General features: G+C 40.7%; 2 protein-coding genes across 2 annotated transcripts in view; both read left to right on the top strand.

Moving 5' to 3' along the window:
* LOC123967290 (zinc finger protein 385C-like) overlaps positions 1–19,118 on the top strand; it is a 611,432-nt gene that overhangs the window by 363,030 nt on the left and 229,284 nt on the right. The gene's annotated exons all lie outside the window — the stretch shown is intronic.
* The window catches only part of plcl5 (phospholipase C like 5), a 77,190-nt gene that overhangs the window by 45,051 nt on the left and 13,021 nt on the right, over positions 1–19,118 (top strand). The window contains exons 2-4 of the mRNA XM_046034191.1: positions 76–2,562; positions 11,020–11,223; positions 15,336–15,411. Of these exons, the coding sequence (XP_045890147.1) occupies positions 76–2,562; positions 11,020–11,223; positions 15,336–15,411 (2,767 nt within the window). The remainder of the gene's footprint in view (positions 1–75; positions 2,563–11,019; positions 11,224–15,335; positions 15,412–19,118) is intronic.

Below are 19,118 nucleotides of genomic sequence, written 5' to 3' on the forward strand. Positions count from 1 at the left end.
TTCCTGAATTCAGATAAAGTGTAACCAAGAAATCCTTCTCTACCCCACTCCTTCCCCACCCCATTCTGTTTCCAGGATGGTTCCAAACAGAGGCAGGTTAGGAAGAAAACGGTGTCCTTCAGCTCAATGCCAAGTGACCGCAAGATCAACAGCACAGCTGCTTGCATGGCCTTCATGATGGAGGGTTGTGAGATGAAGAAGGTGCGCTCCAACTCACGCATGTACAACCGCTACTTCCTGCTGGATCCAGACATGCACTGGCTTCGTTGGGAGCCATCCAAGAAGGATTCAGAGAAGGCCAAACTGGAGATCAAGGGCATTAAGGAGGTCCGTTTGGGAAAGAAAACTCCAGTTCTGCGCAGCAATGGTCTTTCAGATCAGTTTCCTGATGAATGCGCCTTCTCAATCATATATGGGGATAACTATGAGTCCTTAGATTTGGTAGCCAGTACTGCAGATGTTGTCAGTACCTGGGTGATGGGCCTTAGGTATCTGGTGTCTTATGGCCGGCACACTGTGGACATGGTGGAACCCAGTCAACCGAGTCTACGAACATCTTGGATTGGCTCAGTGTTTGAGCTAGCAGATATGGAAAAGGAAGGACACATAGACCTATTCAGGGCCACCCAGATAATCAAAGGGCTCAACCCTGGAATGAAAGAGTCGAGAATAGAGCTCAAGTTCAAAGAACTCCAGAAAGCTAAAGACCAATACGGAGAGGCAATTAACATGGACACCTTTGTGGAGGCCTATTGTGAGCTCTGTACAAGGCCAGAGATTTTCTTCCTACTGGTGCAGTTCTCCAGTAACAAGGAGTATCTGGACAGTAAAGATCTGATGCTATTTGTAGAGGTGGAGCAGGGTGTAGAAGGTGTAACGGAAGACATGTGCAGGGATATTGTTCAGAAATTTGAGCCATCTGCCGAAGGCAGGGAGCGGGGATACCTCTCCATTGATGGCTTTACACACTACCTCCTATCCTCTGAATGCCACATCTTTGACCCCCAGCACAAACGTGTCTGCCAGGATATGACCCAGCCTCTGTCCCACTACTACATCAACTCGGCACATAATGCCTCCCTTCTGGAAGACCATTTCTGGGGGTCGTCAGATATCAGCAGTTACATCCGAGCTCTAAGGATGGGTTGCCGCAGCATTGAGGTTATTGTATGGGATGGCCCTGATAATGAACCAGTTGTATATGTAGGTAGTTCTGTAGCCTCGCACCTAGCTTTTTCTAAAGTCCTGGACATTATAAACCAATATGCTTTTGAGAGCTCTGAGTATCCCCTGATTCTCTGCTTAGTGACCCACTGCTGCATCCCCCAGCAGAGGGTCATGGCACAGCACATAAAGAAGATTGTTGGGGACAAGCTGTACATTGTACCCCCCAACAAGGAGGAAAATTACCTACCTTCCCCTGAGAAACTCAAAGGTAAAATCCTCCTCAAAGGAAAAAGGCTACCACCTAGCTGCACTGACCCTGAGGGGGATGTAACTGATGAGGAGGAGGGTCTGGAAATGTCCCGAAGAGTTGGAGCCGATGAGAGGGACCAACTAAATGGCTCAGGCTGCAAGAGACTCAGACTGTGCAGGGAGCTCTCTGATCTTGTTTCTCTCTGCAAGTCAGTCCAGTTTAGGGACTTTGAGATCTCTAAGAGGGACCAAAAATACTGGGAGATTTGCTCCTTCAATGAGGTAGATGCAAACAGGTTTGCCAATGAGTTCCCAGAGGAATTTGTCTGTTATAACAAGCGCTTTCTCTCGAGGGTATATCCCACACCTATGAGGATTGATGCCAGCAACATGAACCCCCAGGATTTTTGGAAGTGTGGCTGCCAGATTGTTGCCATGAACTACCAGACACCAGGTCTGATGATGGACCTCAACCTTGGCTGGTTCAGGCAGAATGGCAACTGTGGGTATGTTTTGCGGCCGGCCATCATGAGGGAGGAGGTGTCCTACTTCAGTGCCAATGCTAGGGACTCCCTGCCAGGGGTGTCTGCCCAGCTTCTTCACATCAAGGTCATCAGTGGGCAGAATCTGCCTAAGCCTCGTGGCTCTGCTGCTAAGGGAGATGTGGTGGAGCCCTACATATATGTGGAGATTCATGGCATCCCAGCTGACTGTGCTGAGCAAAGAACCAAGACTGTGTCCCAGAATGGTGACAACCCCATTTTTGAAGAGAGTTTTGAATTCCAGATCAATTTACCGGAACTTGCAGTACTGCGCTTTGTCGTGCTGGATGACGACTACATTGGAGACGAGTTCATTGGCCAGTACACCATTCCATTTGAATGCCTACAACCAGGCTATAGACATGTCCCTCTACAATCTCTGACAGGAGAGTTCCTACCCAACACCACTCTGTTTGTCCATGTAGCCATCACAAACAGGCGGGGTGGAGGAAGGGCACATAAGAGGGGTCTGTCTGTCAGGAAGGGTAGGAAGGCCCGGGAGTACACCACGACAAAGACCACAGGGATCAAAGTAGTGGACGAGCTCTTCAGAGCTTCCACCCAGCCCCTCAGGGAGGCCACAGACCTCAGAGAAAATGTGCAGGTAAGGAACTACCTACTTAAAGTTTTCATGAAACATTACCAATATTAAGAGTGGCACATTGGGTTGTGTCAGGCGGAAGTTTTGTCTGAACTTCTTACCTTTTAATTGCCTTAAACTGCTTTTTGATGGTGGGTTTTGTATTGGGTTTGACTGGCCTGATCTGTGACACCTTACATTTGTGCCATTTTATTCTGGTGTTTATGATTTTGATCATGCAAGAACAAGTGAATAACGTCATAGATCACTCTTTGATTAGTGTGTTTGTGGTCCAACGTTCAGTGAAATAATTTAAATTCTGTAAAACAATAACATTCATATATAACAGTGACATTCAGAATGCAGATGTGCATTTAGTTGCGCTCATTGTCATTTCTGTTTGAGCTACACACTTTTAGACTGAGCACTTGATCCAGATTGTGTGCTCAGTGTGTACATGCCTTCTAACAGAACAGGACTAGTAAGCACCTCTGCTGAGTACGGTATTGCTGATCTGAATATTGCCCCTCTTTTTTAAGAAAACATGACAATGTAACTTCAGCTGCTATGGCTTTTCCTGAAGATACCCAACATTTCTGAGTCTGCGCACATTCAGTAGATGTTTTCTTAAGTTGCCTGTCACTCACATTCTCCATTGAAATAAGAAGAAAGACAAAAGCTTCCAATAAGTAATAGATTGCTTCGAATTAAAGCTTATGCTTCAGCATAGACGGGGCTGGACTTTGACAAAAAGTCAGTCCTTGTATTTTTTTGCCCATGTTGATTTATGCTACCTATCGAGATGTGCTACTTAGCGGTTCTGCGCATGACCCACAGTATTGGTCTCTGTTTTCACAGACATAAATCTTTGCAATTTTGCTGTCAAGCATGCCGTCAAGACTGTGGCTGATGAGTTGTATCTAAGCAATATCTAAAAAATTATTTTTTATATTGCGCCTTTTGAACTGTAAATAAAGATGTTATAATGGAGTATCAAACTATGTCCAAAGATAAAGATGTTGTGATACTGTGAGAGTTATACCTTTATCGGATATAACCTGCACAATTAGAAATAGGAACACATAGATGGGTTTCTGAGGGCAGAAAGCAGCACTCTTTCTTTGTGGTATATCAGTCTATGTGGCATATCTAGCAGCAGTGTTGGGCAAGTTACTCAGAAACTGTAATAACTTACTTTTCACTTATAACTCTTTTAAAAAGTAATAGCCTAATACTAATTTACTCATTACCTGGTATTAAAAGTATGAAATTACGTTACTCGTTACAATATTACTTTGGTGATGGCACAATGGATAGGACACATGCATTTGGTGTGAGAGACCCGGGTTCAATTCCCCACTGTGACCCATGCACCATTGTGTCCCTGAGCAAGACACCTAGTTGCTCCAGAGGTGTGCGACCTATGACATGTAAAGCAATTGTAAGTCGCTTTGGATAAAAGCGTCAAATAAATAAATTAATGTAATGTAAATGTAACACCCCACACCACCCCCACCCCATCCTTAAAAGAGATGGAAAAACTGTTCAGCAGCTCATTTTAGAAATCAACAACCAGCCGAACTTAAAACACTGCAGCCTCTCATACTAGATGATGCTGTACAGTAGGATAGAGGCTATGGATATATTTAAAAATAATAAAAAACAAAGCAAGTCTCTCCCGACTTTTCAACTAATAGCAATGAGTATGGTTTTTACAAAACAGTTTCATAATGCCACTGGCTGAGATAAAAAAAATAAAGCAAGGCTCTCTCGACTTCTCAACTAACGTTACTTTTTTGCACATGCATTTATAAGAGAAGTATTCAGTGCTTTTACAAAACACAAAACGTTGCTAAATACCACTCTCTACTGCTGAGTGGATGCATCCTTGGCAATAGCTGCCGGAGTTTCTTTCTGTAGGCTAAGTTTCACATTGCTGTGCTGCTTTAGCGCTTGCTTCAATAAATCAGATGTAGAATTGTTCGCAATTTAAAGCTTTTTGCCAGTCGCACAAAGTTTACAACATATGACAATGTTCTTTACACCTTAGACTGTGATACAATAATGGTAAAACATAAAGCTCCAGGAAAGAACACCTATCTCTATCGTTCTCCATTCTTCCTTTAGTTTTTTGGGTAACAGCTAACTTGAACAACATAAGGTTCTGCTGTCCTGCAGCGCAGTCATGCATGTTATATTAGTATGCAAATGAAACACAAACAAACAGATCTAACTCTGAAATTAAAGTTTATTGTTGAGTAAACAAGAATTTACAAACAATGCGAAATTGTCCCCTGAATGCATGTGATCCAGTAGCGTTTGGATACAAGAAACCCGTGTACCGTGGTAGCATTTTTCGTTACGGTAGAGCGAATCAATAGACTCTGTTATCAGTTTGCACCATGGTAGCATTTTTTGACTAGGCAACATAAATTGTCAGAATCACCGGTCGAACACCACTCACCAGTAAACCATCCTTGCAGCCCACTTAAATATGTCTTTTCCTCCAAACCACTACAAAGCTGAGTAGTAAGTGCCATGGACAAGTGTATCAGTGCAAGTTGACCAGTGTACTCACTCATTCTTGACCGACTCTCTGGTGATCAGAGGTAGCTGTGGAGTGCACAATATCCATGCTTAAGTAGTCTACAGCTTCTTGTTCCTCCCTGTCTCTCACCTCCTTTGTGACCTCAACAGCCTGGCTTAACTAGACAATGACATAGGGAGAGAGAGAGAGTTTGCTACTGACTGAGTGAGCACCAGTAGCTAATGGTCTCACTTTATGGTAGTGTTAAGATTATGTAAACTTATCGTCGTCATTAATTGAATGAATCATCATACGTCATCGCCATGATGGCATGGCACACACACCACCTCTTGAGATTCCCTGTTTCCCTCCATGCTACCCCGTGCATACCTCTTCAACTACACTCTCCTCCTGCTCACTCTGTTCCTCGACTTCCCTGTCACACTGCTTCTCTGCCTGCTACTGTTCCTGCTCCTCTGCCTGGCACTGGCCATGGCTTGCCACCTCTCCTTCTTCCACCTGTTGCTGCATAACAGCTACTGCTGTCGCCTTAGATGTTTGGCTTGAAGCCAGAGCCACAGCATCTGACACGAGCTGTTAGAGAGGACAGAATGGGAGTGGTGGGCCCAGCCCAGCAAGAGACATGATTGGGCAAGCCAAGCGTCAAATGAAAAAAATAAATAATATTATTGCCATTCAACTGGCCACCAAGGTGCGTCAGCTCTCTGGGAAAATGCCAGGTATTACCAGTCCAGTGCTGGGCATAGAACAGATCATTGGAGCAACACATTCAAATGCTGCTGCCTGTAGGTGTTTTGATTTAAATGCAGTCCGAGGGGTAAAGCAGGATGTTCAAAATCGTTAATGTTTATGCTCTACAGAACCTGAATATTCTTAGTAATTTAAATGGTATCCTGAACATTATATTGTGTTATAGTTGATGAAAGGTTAGACTGAAACTCATCTCCATACCGTAATTTAAGTTAAGAAATAAAAAAGAAAGGGAACCCTCTTCCAACAGTGTGTTTCTGATTGGACTCACATCACTTGCTGTTGTGAACTAAGGCTTGTTACCACAGTAATAAAGTGACACTGCTGTACAATTATGAGGTTTATGAATAGTTTGATCATTAATGAGGAACAGTTACTGCCCAGAGGAGATGACTGGGTTGCTAAGCAAATTTCCCTAGATGAGCAAATTAAGATTAGTAACCACAGTTTATATTTGACCTGATAACCAGTGCATTTATCATTTTGTTTGTGATGACTGAATGGTGTCATACAATATACATGCTTGTCTCATTGATTCAGTCTACAAATTACATGCACACGGAGAGCCAGTGTGCATTTTACATGCCACGTGTTGTGTTGTTTGGCAGGCTCTTGTCTTCTCTGACAAGTAACACAATAAAAATGATCTTGCTTACACAACTCCATCAACAATACTTTCTCAACATAGGGGGAAAGAAATGTCTTAAGTAGTAAAAAGTGATCATAAATAACAAATGTAATTTATTTTTATTGTGCTTCTTAGAAAACACTTTGAGTAACCAAATAACTTACTTACATGATTACATACTTTAAACAATGCTCTCATAAAACAATGCTGAATAATTATTGGTAATGCTGCACATGTGAAAACAAAAGCACCATAAAATGTAAAAATACAAAACAAAAACAGTGACAGTATTGCAAAAAAACGAAAGCAGGGATTCTTTCTTATATCCAAAGTTTAATTTAAAATTATACTGATAATGTAAATAAGTCACTTGACACACTTGAGCAGATACTGTATATGCATGATGAAAAAGGTGAGATTGTCCTCTGATTACCTCATCAGTCCGAATTTAATAATAATGTAATGTAAATGTAATAATGTATATAAACATACCTGTCTCACTTCAAAAATATGGCAGCATCTTCTGAGTATTATATTTTAACCTGATACCTAATGTCTTGTGCTACTTGTAGCTACTGTTGGAAGGATGCAGGCTTAACAAAATCAAATGTATAAAGTTAATGTCATGTATAAGAAGACATATAATTGGATAGACACATGTATGTTCCAACAGAAGCTATTAATAACACACTTCTTACTACGTATATGTATTACGCAACCAGGTCATAAATACGAAGGTCTGTTTATCTGTCTTCAGTCAACAGTAACTTTGGTCTAATGGCACAGCAAACAAAGACCAGACCATCTAAATGAACAGAGATGTGATTAGAGATCCTGTGGCATGCTGTCATGCATTTTTCAACTGTGGAAAGACGCATGTTCTGAAAGAGGACATACATTTACTCTCCAATATCCCAACAGAGGGAGAAATATGTTTACGTTCAGGAAGGGAAATTAATTTTAGAGGTAGTAACATTAGCAAATTACTGTCTGAATGGGATAAGGGGGAGGTAATTTCAGAAAAATCACTGAAAATAAATTCATGACAATCTAAAATGGTGACAAATGGATGCCTCAGTAGTTTGTCATGATTAGGTTCTAGTCTTTGCTGGCTTGTGAGTTAGCATAGGAACATTTCCTGAATAAGACATGAAATGTGACTCATTGTGAAGTTATACAGACATATCTAACACATCCAAACTTTTGTAAAGCTCCAGTCAATGAACTTATGCTAAATATGGAAATTAGAATTGAATCAATAGACTTGCATGAAAAATGACTCTTAACCAGATCAAAAACACTACCGCTCCCCAAACCACAATATCCTCAGGTTTGAAATGTAAATTTTTCTTTTTGAAATTATGAGATAAAAGTTAATGAAATAAATGAAAGAGGTGAGAGGAAGGCTTTAAAGAGGATAAATTAAGGTGCTTTTAGAATAAGGCCTTTGCCTTTTAAATGTAAAAAATGAACAGCTGTGAATGCTTTGTGGAGGCCAGCTGTGTAGGGCCTGGTGCCTTAGATCCTGAGAGAGCTGAATGGCAGAAACAGTGCCTATAGCCAACAACTCACAAGGCAACAGCCATGCCAGCACTGGAAGCTTTGCCACCCCTGAACTGAAGCCAAGATTAGACGTTAACATGAGGAAAAAAAATGTCTTTTGTACTCATACTCATTAAAATCCCAGATATCATGGCTTATAACCTTAGCGATAAAAGCAGTTCACACACACGCACACACTTTAGATGTCACCATCAAACTCATTATTTCACCCAGCTTAGCTCTTTTAGGACTCCTTTCATCCTTAAAAAGCAAAAATTCCAGGTGGTCTGCTTTTGAATATTTATAGAAAGTGTATTTGACTGTTGAAAAGACAACCCACTGGTCAATGATCCGTGAACATTGATCAGTGGGCAGCTGCGATAGGTTAATAGGTTGCCATGTTTCATATGTGGATCTAGGCTGCAAATCAATTATTTCTACAGAAGACTTGAATGAAGTCTCTGGAGTGCTGCGACCCATCAACCTTTATAATGTGTTGATGGAGTTGGAGGAAAGCTGCCAGCCTGGATTTCTTTTTAAATGCTAAAAAGTGTGTGTGCCATTGTAGGCACATTCACCTCCACTCACTACTGTGGGCCAAAGAGAAGAGGAGAGAGATAGAAAGATAGAATCAGAGAGAGAGAGGAGCAAACAGAAACAAAAGCAGTGTTGTAACCGGACATGGAGCTCTCATTTGGGGAATGTGAATGGGAGTGAAGTGGGGGAAGGGAGTAATTAAAAACACAAGCCAAGATTGTAGGCAAAACCTCATGGTGGACAGCATAGAATAAAAGATAATTATTTTTTTTAACTCTTAAAAAAACCCACAAGCCTCTCAAGGGGTTTTTAACATCATGGCTTGATAGTGTTTTTATTGCATAGCAATTATCGAAAAACATTCATTCATGAGTTTGCGTACACACATGTATGGCATTATAGCATAACTTCGGCTCAGACCACACTGAGACATAAACACGTGCAGTAACATATGCTCATAGTTCACACAAGCATACGCCGGGTTTTAATCCAGAGCTTTTCCCGCTTCCACCATTGTTTCCCCGGGCTATGCTCAGTGGCCCATGAGGTGTTAACTGTGGCTGAAGCTCAGCATACAAATGCCGACTATGTCCCCTGGCCACCCTTTCCATCTACAGGAAGGTCTGGCCCCACAGTGACAGCACATTCTCTGGGGTAGTGGGGTGGATATTTCTACAGTCCTGGAGGTCTAGCCCAGTGAGACAGCTGGTTCCCTGCAGAATGCCAAATGTGTGGACGGACTCCTAAACACCAACACTGGCTTGTTTTCTATAAATTATTATTTTTTTGCCTGCTCATATTCTGCACTTAGTTTTCCCCATCTTATTCTCCCTCATGCTGTCTTACCTGACTTTAGTTTCCTTAATGCTTCTCATTAGCGCCCTTACTCTTCTTACCTCTTTGCAGTTTCAGACTCTGTTCTTCATGCCTCAGCCTAGACTGCTCTTTTGAACTCTTTCACTGTCCTTTCTCTTCTCTCATCCTGCTCTGTTGCATTTCCTTTTCTTGCTCTCTTTAACCAAGGCAACTGATGAGGTACCATGTGAAAACAGTGGGCCTGATTTGGTTGCTTAAATTCCCATGCTGCCTAGTTGCTAGGGCTGCAAAGCCTTTGAACTCAGACGTGCAGAAACTCTGGCTTCCATGGACTGGAAAGCAGGCTGGCCCGGGATAGAGGAAGAGTTTGCGAAACAGAGGGAGAGTGAGTCTGGCAGCATATTCTTAATTCAATTTGATTTAGTGTCTTTAGGCCAACAAACCAAACTGCTGTTGAACTTGTTGCTCCCACCATATGACAGTACACAGTAGTTCTTGTCAGGTAGAAGCATTTGTGAGGAGGAAATCCATGAACATTGATGCTGGGCAGATATAATGGGTTGCCATGTGTGTGAGCAGATGCTCACAAACACTGCATCTACTCTGTTGTGAGAGTTGTTCAGTTAGAAGAAATAATCAAATTGGTAAAATACAAACCCACGGCATTGTTAACCGATTTCTAGTTGATATAAGGCATCAATGATGGCTGTGTGGAATTCTGACTGCAAAGTATATTAAAAGCCACTGTCTGTGTTGTGGTTCCAAATCTTACCTGTCCAAACTTGCTATATCACTGTGCTTGCAGATTTAACCACGTTCTTTAGTGACATTACATCACGTTCATTTGATGCTTTTGTTTACTTACTATTTCATAGTTTTAAGCTGGATATTTGCAGTGAGAGAAGAAAGATAAATACAGAGATGAGTGAGTAATTAAAAGTACATAGAACCTTCAGGCTGTGGTTAGAAGTTTGACTCCAGAGCTATTGAATGAGCAGACTGACATTATGAGAAACTGATAATTTTACTGTCAACAAGATAAACGCTTGCTGCTATCTTGTTCCTGGTATGAGGGGAGCATCAGGATCTCTCTCATTGAATCTCCTCACTCAAGGTCATCTGTAAAAAGTTGTAAAAATATTTGCCATTCCATTAGCACCACAATCATACGGAGCCCCCAAGGAGACAGGGAGAAGGAAAAAAAATCACGTTTCTAAGGCCCACCAGAAGAGTATCTGGCGCTCAAGAGAAAGTATCTGGTGTGCTTGAGTTAGTTTCTGGTGCACATGAGATAATCTGTTTTGTTTTTTGTCCATGGCCCTTTAGGGGCTCGATCTGTATAATCATGTCATTTGTCAAGCAAAAGACTCTATGGGAATATGCCATAGTTGGTTACATTGGAAGTTGGATCGATGCTTTGGTTGGTTTCATTAAAACAAAAATATACTGCTGTGAAAGCTAAGAGCTTCAGAGAGCAAGGACAAAGAGGACACCATAAGCAGAATATTAAACACTTACTTTACTTTTGGTGTTACTACCCAGAGCAACTTAAAATGAGTGAACACAAATGTGTCTTAGAGAGTTAGTTCTTTTTATATATACCTTTTAAAGGGTTCATACCCAAATTGCTATCCTTCAGTGTTGGTGTTTTCCTTCCCAGAATGCCATGGTGTCCTTCAAGGAGCTCTGTGGCCTGACCCCAGCTGCCAACATGAAGCAGTGTATCCTGACTGTGTCTACCTGGCTGATGAACAGCGAGCGGTCACTGAGGGTAACAGTTGACCTGAGCGAGACTTACCCCACCATGGAAGCTCAGGGTCCTGTGCCTGAGCTGCTGCGCAAAGTGCTCAACGCCTATGACATGGTAAATAACCTGCACACGCATGCAAACAGAAATGTTTATATTGTTGTTGGTATAACACATGTGAACATCTTTTGAAGAAATGTATTGTGCAGAAATTCCTTTTAAAGATCAATATTTAAATGAAAATGCAGTACACATGGATACATACACACTTATATGCATCTTATACTGTGTTACATGTGATACGCTTAACACTCTTGTTAAAGTGTGTAACATCTCACTAAATATCTACTTCAGGTAAAGATAAAATGTCAAAACACACAGGCATTTAAGTATAACAGAGGCTGTGTGCACTTCCTACTTTGTGCAGATCTTCATAGGTGCTGCACTTACAAAAATAAAACAGAAAAAGCCCAAAGAGGAGCATTACATTGCTTCCTCCCTTAATAATAGTTTGCTTATCGTTTGATTCATTCATTTACACAGCTGGACATGTTTACAAGGCTTCTAAACGTGGCTAAAACCACCAGCCAGATTGTCAAGCTGCAGCTACTCATTTTATAATTTAACATGTCCTTCTCCATCCTACCTCCTCTCTTCAAAGAACACTGCATTTTTTTACCACTTGACATTGGTACGGCCCAAAAAAGGTTTTGGAGGACTGTGTCTGTAATTAGTTATCACCTGCTGTTTCCTCTCCCATTCTCCCCTCCTGCGAGGCTTGGTGGGAGCTGGTGAAGTGGGTCATGAGGGAGGAACAAGGCTGTTGTGTCCACGCTGCTCAGATCATCAGTGCTCCTGCTGCTGACATCTACAGGAGTGCATTGACATCTGCAGCGACGCAGCGAGCAGCTCCAAATAGAATCTGCTTTGGGTTTTATGAGGCTTTGCACCAAACAGGAGGCTTGGCACTGTCAGAGTAATTCTCACGCTCCAGTCCACAAAAAACGTTTCTGGGGACAAGCACAAAAGAAAGGCCCAGAATCCATATTTTGGAGTTTTAGAGATTAGAAAATATACTTTAAAAATCCCACTAGAAATGTATTCTTTTCATTTAATCATCTTATGTCAGCCTATAATGACAAGTTCCAATGCTTTCCCCATCTTGTTAATTGTGGCTGTTGGAAATATTTGCTCTTGTCTTACTTTCGCTATTGCTACAACTCTTATGTACGTATACAACTCACTGTACTCGCATCTATTCTTTTGGGATTGGTGAAGCAATTCTTGGAAATGTTCGTTAATCAAATAGTTAGATTTTGCATATTTTTCAATTTTTCCTTCAGATCCTTAGCTTAAAACATCTCCCAATGAAGGGACTGTTCAAAATGAGCTCACTTTAACAAAACTGTCTGCACTCAAAGGAAAGCAAAACAAAGGAAAAGGCATGCACATGCACAAACACTAACACCCCCCTACCCCCCACCCTACTTCCTATCTCTCGCTAACAGGAGTGTGAAACTTCATTACCTTCCTACTCTGTGCTGCAGGGCTGGTCCAGCTGCTCTTCCTCAGCCTGTGGGATGATGTTTAGGGCTCAAACTACAGTGTTGTGTTGATCAGATGCAAAGGTAGAGGTGAAAATTTGAAGTTGCATCAGAATCAACACACAAATGTAAACAAACTCAAACATACAGCAATTATGTACAGGCAAGAGACAGACAACAATCTATATAGAGGTCAAATTGTACATGTACCATAGACTATGTACAGGGTTGAGGTACAGATCATGCAAGAGTGCATGTAGTGCAAAGAATGCTAGAATAATTATTGTATAAATAATGAGGCTGCAACAAATATTTAAATTGATTAATCTGCCATTTACATTCTCGATTAATCGATTGATGTTTATAAATTTTAATGATTGATTTTGTTTATAAAACATCTGAAAACTGTGAAAAATGCCCATCATAATATCCTGTTATTAAATGTCTTGCTTTGTACAACCAACAACCCAGAAATATGCCATGTACTGTAATGTAAGTGCAAATTCTCATGTGAAAACCTGCAACAATTGCATTTTTGCTAGACAAAATAAATAGTTGCAGATTAATTTTCTTTTGGTCAACTAATTGATTAAATGACTAATCATTGCAGCTTTAATGAATAATAAGTTACTCTACATACAGCGGTGGTTTTATGTGCATATATTAATCATCATTCACAAACAGTGAATACTATAAAAACTGTCCGAGTCCAAGCTAACAATGGAGTATATGAGAATGTCGATTTTGAAATGTAGCAGTTCTGGTTTTCTTTGTTTTTATTTACTTTGCCAATAATGTTTAATATAATGTGTCCTTTCTGGATTCTATCTCAATTTGTTCAGTCATGAAATTCTTACTTTTTTGCTTCATGGGCCATGCTTCTCTCTTACAACAAATGGGGGGTGTGGCAGTATATTGATGGAAAATAGCGAGTACGCTATTTGCAATCTGCATGCACATCAGATTAGAATGATTCGGATTTATTTACATATGCACAGTGGTGAGAACAAAATTATCCAGTGCGCACATGTCATGAATCCGACAGTAATTTTGTGTGGACGCTTATTTTGTGCACAAAGTAAGAACATTTCTACACACACATTAGTGAATGAGGCCATATACATAATTGGTGAGAGTAGTAGAAAAAGTGAGACAGGTGCAGTCTAAGTCAACTGAACAGACTGCTTACAATTTAGCTTTGCTCGTGAATTTAATTTAGATTTCTCTTGTACTTAAATACAAGGCGAATTTAATTTGAATTATGTAGTTTACACGCCCAATTAATTAGAAAGAAGCTGCTTCCTGATTATGCTTTTTTTTTTACCTTTATTTATTTAGGGGAGGTCACTGAGAGGAAGCCTCTTTTTTGCAGGAAGACCCTGATCACATTCACACTGTTCACTGTACATTCACACCTGGAAGCTGCCCAGTACAACACAGTTTTATCCGTTGGCAACTGAGCAGCACCACTGGAGTAGTTTTGGGGTCAAGAGTTAGGGGGTTGGGGTTAATTGGATTAACAATGGAACTGCAACAAACATTCAGCACCTTGGCTGTGCATTTCCTATAAACACCATCCCTACATTTCAGGAGAATTTCATTTACAGAATGCTTTATTCTATTCTATTCATTATGACTTCACCATGCAGGTCGTTCGTCTGCCCTCTGCATCTGTGAAGGGCATGTCCACACGCGGCGGCTCTCATCCACTCACCGCTGTTGTAGATGTTATAGCCTAGTTATATTCTAAACACATCTTGAATTTAAATGTAGCATACAATATACTCACTATTGTAGTGTTTTATAGGTGGTAATAATAGGTTAATAACCTAATAATGTAGGCTAGTTATTACTCCTCTGCTTGTTTTTTTTCAGACTCCATCGGGCATCCACAGAATTACACATAGCTAAAGAAATTTAAAAATCCAAACAAAAATATTTATTTGAAATAAACAATTATAATCAATTTCAAAATTCAAAGTAGATTTCTACCCAACAGAAAAATGTATAATGATCACTTTTACTAAAAAATACACAGCGTTGGAAAGCTGTATAGCCTCGGCAGGTCAAAAAGCAGGGAGTCGGACGCTCTCTTGAAGGGATTGCAAAATACACCTCTATCACAGAGAAAAACTAGGTTACTGCAGCATTAGTATTGATGATCATGTAGCCTACACAAAAGCTATAAGCATTGCTTTTATGCAACCTTTATGCATGTTTACCTAATGCAAGTGGATCACTGTCAGATGCAGAATCAACCCAGGACACATCGCTCAGCCCCCACGTCAGACTCTCCTTCACTCACTGCGCTGAGCAAGTGTAATGCCTGTAGTAGAAAAGGCGTTGCCAATAACAACATAGAATGTTTATCTAAATGTGAAAAGTGAATAGCGCGAAAATGACTATATTCTCTATGGGGTAAATTTTCTTCATATAGGTATAAATGCCCTTTATTCAAATCTGGTCAAAAAACAGCCGTGGGTAAATTTGACCCATTGGCGTTTGTAGTGTTAAAGCTGAATTGTTGGTGTGGCTGTAAACATAGCAGCTAAGAGCTTAAATACTACAAAATTAGCCCTAGATGTTGAGTGGTCAAATCTGTGTTTGGCTGGGCCTCTGCTCAAGGCCCTCGGTATGATGCTGAGATGTGATGCAAACTAACTACATGCTGTCTTTGTCTTCTAGATGATCCAAACCAGCAGAACACTGATTGAATCGGCTGACATCGTCTACTCCAAGCTCACACAAGCACAACGGGAAGGTAAGCTGCATTATGGGATGGGCAGAGTCCTCATCTTCCAAACCAGAAATGTTGATTGCCAAAAACATGTTTAATCTTATCTTGAGATGAATCATGTTTTTTCAAATGAAGATTCTCTTTTTTTGTGCCAAAAAGTAAGCAACAACAGCATTAAACAAGGTAGGAAAAGGTAGATCTCTCTCCTACTGTGAGGAAAATAACTCACAATTCAAGGACAAGATTTGTGTCTGACACAAATGAAATTACCTGAATTTTCAGGCATATTTCTTAATTCTTTAAAGAAAAATAAGATCATAAGACACAAAGCAATATAAATAAATGAGATGAGAGAGTTTGTTGAGATTAATATTTTAGCTCTTCTACTTTACTGTCACATGAATCATGCACTGTAAGAACATGCATCTGCAGCCTTCAAACGTATCATGTGTCGTGTCGTCCTAATAGAATGAGCGTAGTGTATCTACTGCTACATCATTTCCATCAACATCAATAGCAGTGGCTGCTGTCAACAGAACAGGCCATCATCAGTGAGTCAGCACCAAGTAGTTATCATGTCAGTGGGCAGGTGAAAACAATCAGCCAGCCACACAGACAAAAGGCTACAGCAGAAAGAGGATGGAGAGCATAAACATCCTTTGAGAGGAGGAGAGAAATGAAAAGGTTTGACAGAGTGTGGAGTGAGAGGTGAGGGATGGCAAAAAGGATAGAATGTAATTAAAGAAGCATTTCGTCAGCACACAGTTTTTAAAAGGGTGCTTGATGTAAAAGCCCTGGCCTTTTTAAGGGAGAGGAAAAAATTGACCATAATAAGATCATTAGGAGAGAAATGGCTTAAAATCAAGAAATCCTGTGGCTTGTCTTCTCCAGCCTCTTTTACATTCAGCACTAATTGTTCCACATTTACCTTGCTTCTCTACTGCGCAGCAGTGCTTCTGCTGAAGAGCTCCTCAAATAGGAGTGCATAGCTTGAATACTGACAATTTGATTTTGCATATTTATACCTCACACTCTAATGCTGTAGACAACCCAAAACTGAAGCAAATGTGAAACGTACAGATTCAGGTTTATTATAGAACTTACAGCAGCTGGTGTGAACATGGAAAGGTACCATTTGTAGTTTGTGTGGTATTGTTGTGGTTGTCTGTATAATAAACCCCAAGAAGACAGGGAAGGCTCATTCACTGGCATATGCCAACCCAGTATCATGAGGCTGGTATGCCAGTTTAAGCCCGCTGTTCCCAGCTTTACTCCCTAGTGTCACACAGAGGAAGACATATGCTTCTTTCCTCCCATCACAACAAGCCAAGCATTTACCCAGGGATGTCGGTTGAATGCTGGGCCTTTAATCACAAAGCTGTCCTCTGGTTTTAAGGTTCCCTATCTCAGAGCTAGAAGCATCTTTAAAGGCGATGACTGCAGAATTAAGCAGAACTTAAACCCCTGTGAAACCCACACAGCCACAGTCGCACTCACAGCAGTGTCATTATAGCTGGATACCAGATGCTGGTGCTCAGCTTATTGCTGCTGTTAGGTGAAAACCTTTTACTTCCAAAATGTCAAATTTCAGAAGAATATTAAAAAAAATCAACCTTGTTTCATGCATGACATGCTTGTTTAAATTAATTTTAAAAGGACTTCAAAAGCCTAGGGGTTGATAAGATTTTTCCAAGGAGCAGGTAATCCTTACAATCCAAAAAAGTAAAAACATGGATGTTTCTAAATTTGGAGTTACAAGTTTTTCACTTAAATGCGGCATTATGTAAGAATGAAACAATGAGGCAGAGGATTGGAGCGACAGCCCTGAAGGGCCTCAGCTGCATGTCAAACATAGCACTTTGCCTATCGCCCACTCCACTGCTCCCAGCCCTAACACACATGCCTCAATCCTAACCCCTGCCATTTTCCAAGTAGACAACTGCTGTGTCTGTTCACTCCTGGTCCAGACATTCATTGTAGTTGTTGTAGTTTTGATGGTGATATATGAGGCTGAAAAGAGGAAAGAAAAAATATAATACAAATAGCAGCTTTTTCTCTGACATAATGTGGCTTTCCACAAGGCTGTTAGAGTAACAGATTCCTGTTTAAAATCTAATTACTTAGGTTTCATGTGCAGAATAGTAAGATAAAGTAACCTATTGCCTTAAATCATAATTTGTAAAAGCAATTCTAAACTTTAAATTAAATTTAACCTGTTTGGCCTAACGGAATATAAAGTAAAATTAGCTCTGAATACAGAACTGTGTAAGTCCAACATCAGTATTTTATCACACGATTTGACTACCTGTTCAGGTTTATACACAATTATTTCTTGTCATAACTGTTATAATATTGCCTTTCTTGTTACTGCAACAGCTCCATCTACATCAACACATGGAAACACAAAATATATATTGTCCTGAGCTGCTAGAAAACTTGTTCTGTTCACTGTGAATCTGCTCGAAAATGTGCTCTGTCTCTGTTACAACATGCTTCCTAAATGGTCTTTCTCCTTCTTTCTGTCATGTTTGCATTGTTTAGCCTGTGTCTCAGTTCAATATAAGCATGTCTTATCCTCCAGAGAGCAGAAAAACCATGGAGGGCATTTGGATGAACTCATGACTCACCAACAAAATGCTGCATCTTTCTGAAGGCTGGGAAAGCATGAATTTACCTCTTTTGATAGACTGACAAGCGGTGAATGCACCCTTCAGAAGCTATCTCATAAGCCATATGATTATGTTCAGACTGATGATGACAATAGCAACAGCCTGAACACTGACAGAGAATCAGAGAGTGGAGGCATATGAAGAGTGAGATGGTAAATTTGCATAGAATTGAAGGTTTTGTCTCTCTGATCGATCCAGAAGCCAAAGGTATAATTTTGGTGTAATGGGTGTGTGAGAAGCGGAAAAAGGTGCTATTAGAGGATGGGCTGTCAGCATTGGAGAGAGAATATGGGATGGGAGAGGGTGTGTGTGTGTGTATGTGTGTGCGCGTGTGCGCTGTGTCTAAGTTTAATTTAAGGCCTTTGATTGGACCTGACACTTTTGACCTAGCCAGTAAAAGTGTGCTCTGCACATTGGCTAAATGCTGTTGTGACAAAGCCATAATCACAATGACGCACAGCCTGTCATCTGAAATGAGGGCCCTGAACTAACCCCATACCTCCTAGCTTGACTTTCGTTTTAAATCCAAGCATTGTGCAACGAGTGGTACGTTGGCAGATTCATCACTCATACATTAGGTGTGAAATGGTGATGCTGGGCAGTTTTGGGTTGCTATGGCTCTTACTTCCCAACGGCCCCTCCGCCTATTCTTTCCTTCCTGTGTTCAGTTTATACCCCGTCATTATTGCAGCTAATCAGTTTAATTTGGAAACTGAAGCTGACGTGTTGATGAGGATGGAGAGGTGCTGGATGATCCCCCCTGGGAGCTATTGATGGCTTGCCATCACACACACAGCTAATGGGGGACCAGATAGGCAGCTGGGATGCACACACTGGCACCTCCAGATGCTACCACTGTGTGTGTGTGTGTGTGTGTGTGTGTGTGTGTGTGTGTGTGTGTGTGTGTGTGTGTGTGCACAACTCCCACTACTACTACTAGCTTCCAAAATGGTTTTCTCCAGTGTTGAGAATTAGGGTTTCAAATGGCATCAATAGTTACATTAAATGATGTAGTAATAATAATAATGATTATTACTATTAATTAAGAATAATAATAGAATT

The sequence above is a fragment of the Micropterus dolomieu genome, linkage group LG02 (genome assembly GCF_021292245.1).
Source record: "Micropterus dolomieu isolate WLL.071019.BEF.003 ecotype Adirondacks linkage group LG02, ASM2129224v1, whole genome shotgun sequence".
Taxonomy (NCBI): domain Eukaryota; kingdom Metazoa; phylum Chordata; class Actinopteri; order Centrarchiformes; family Centrarchidae; genus Micropterus; species Micropterus dolomieu.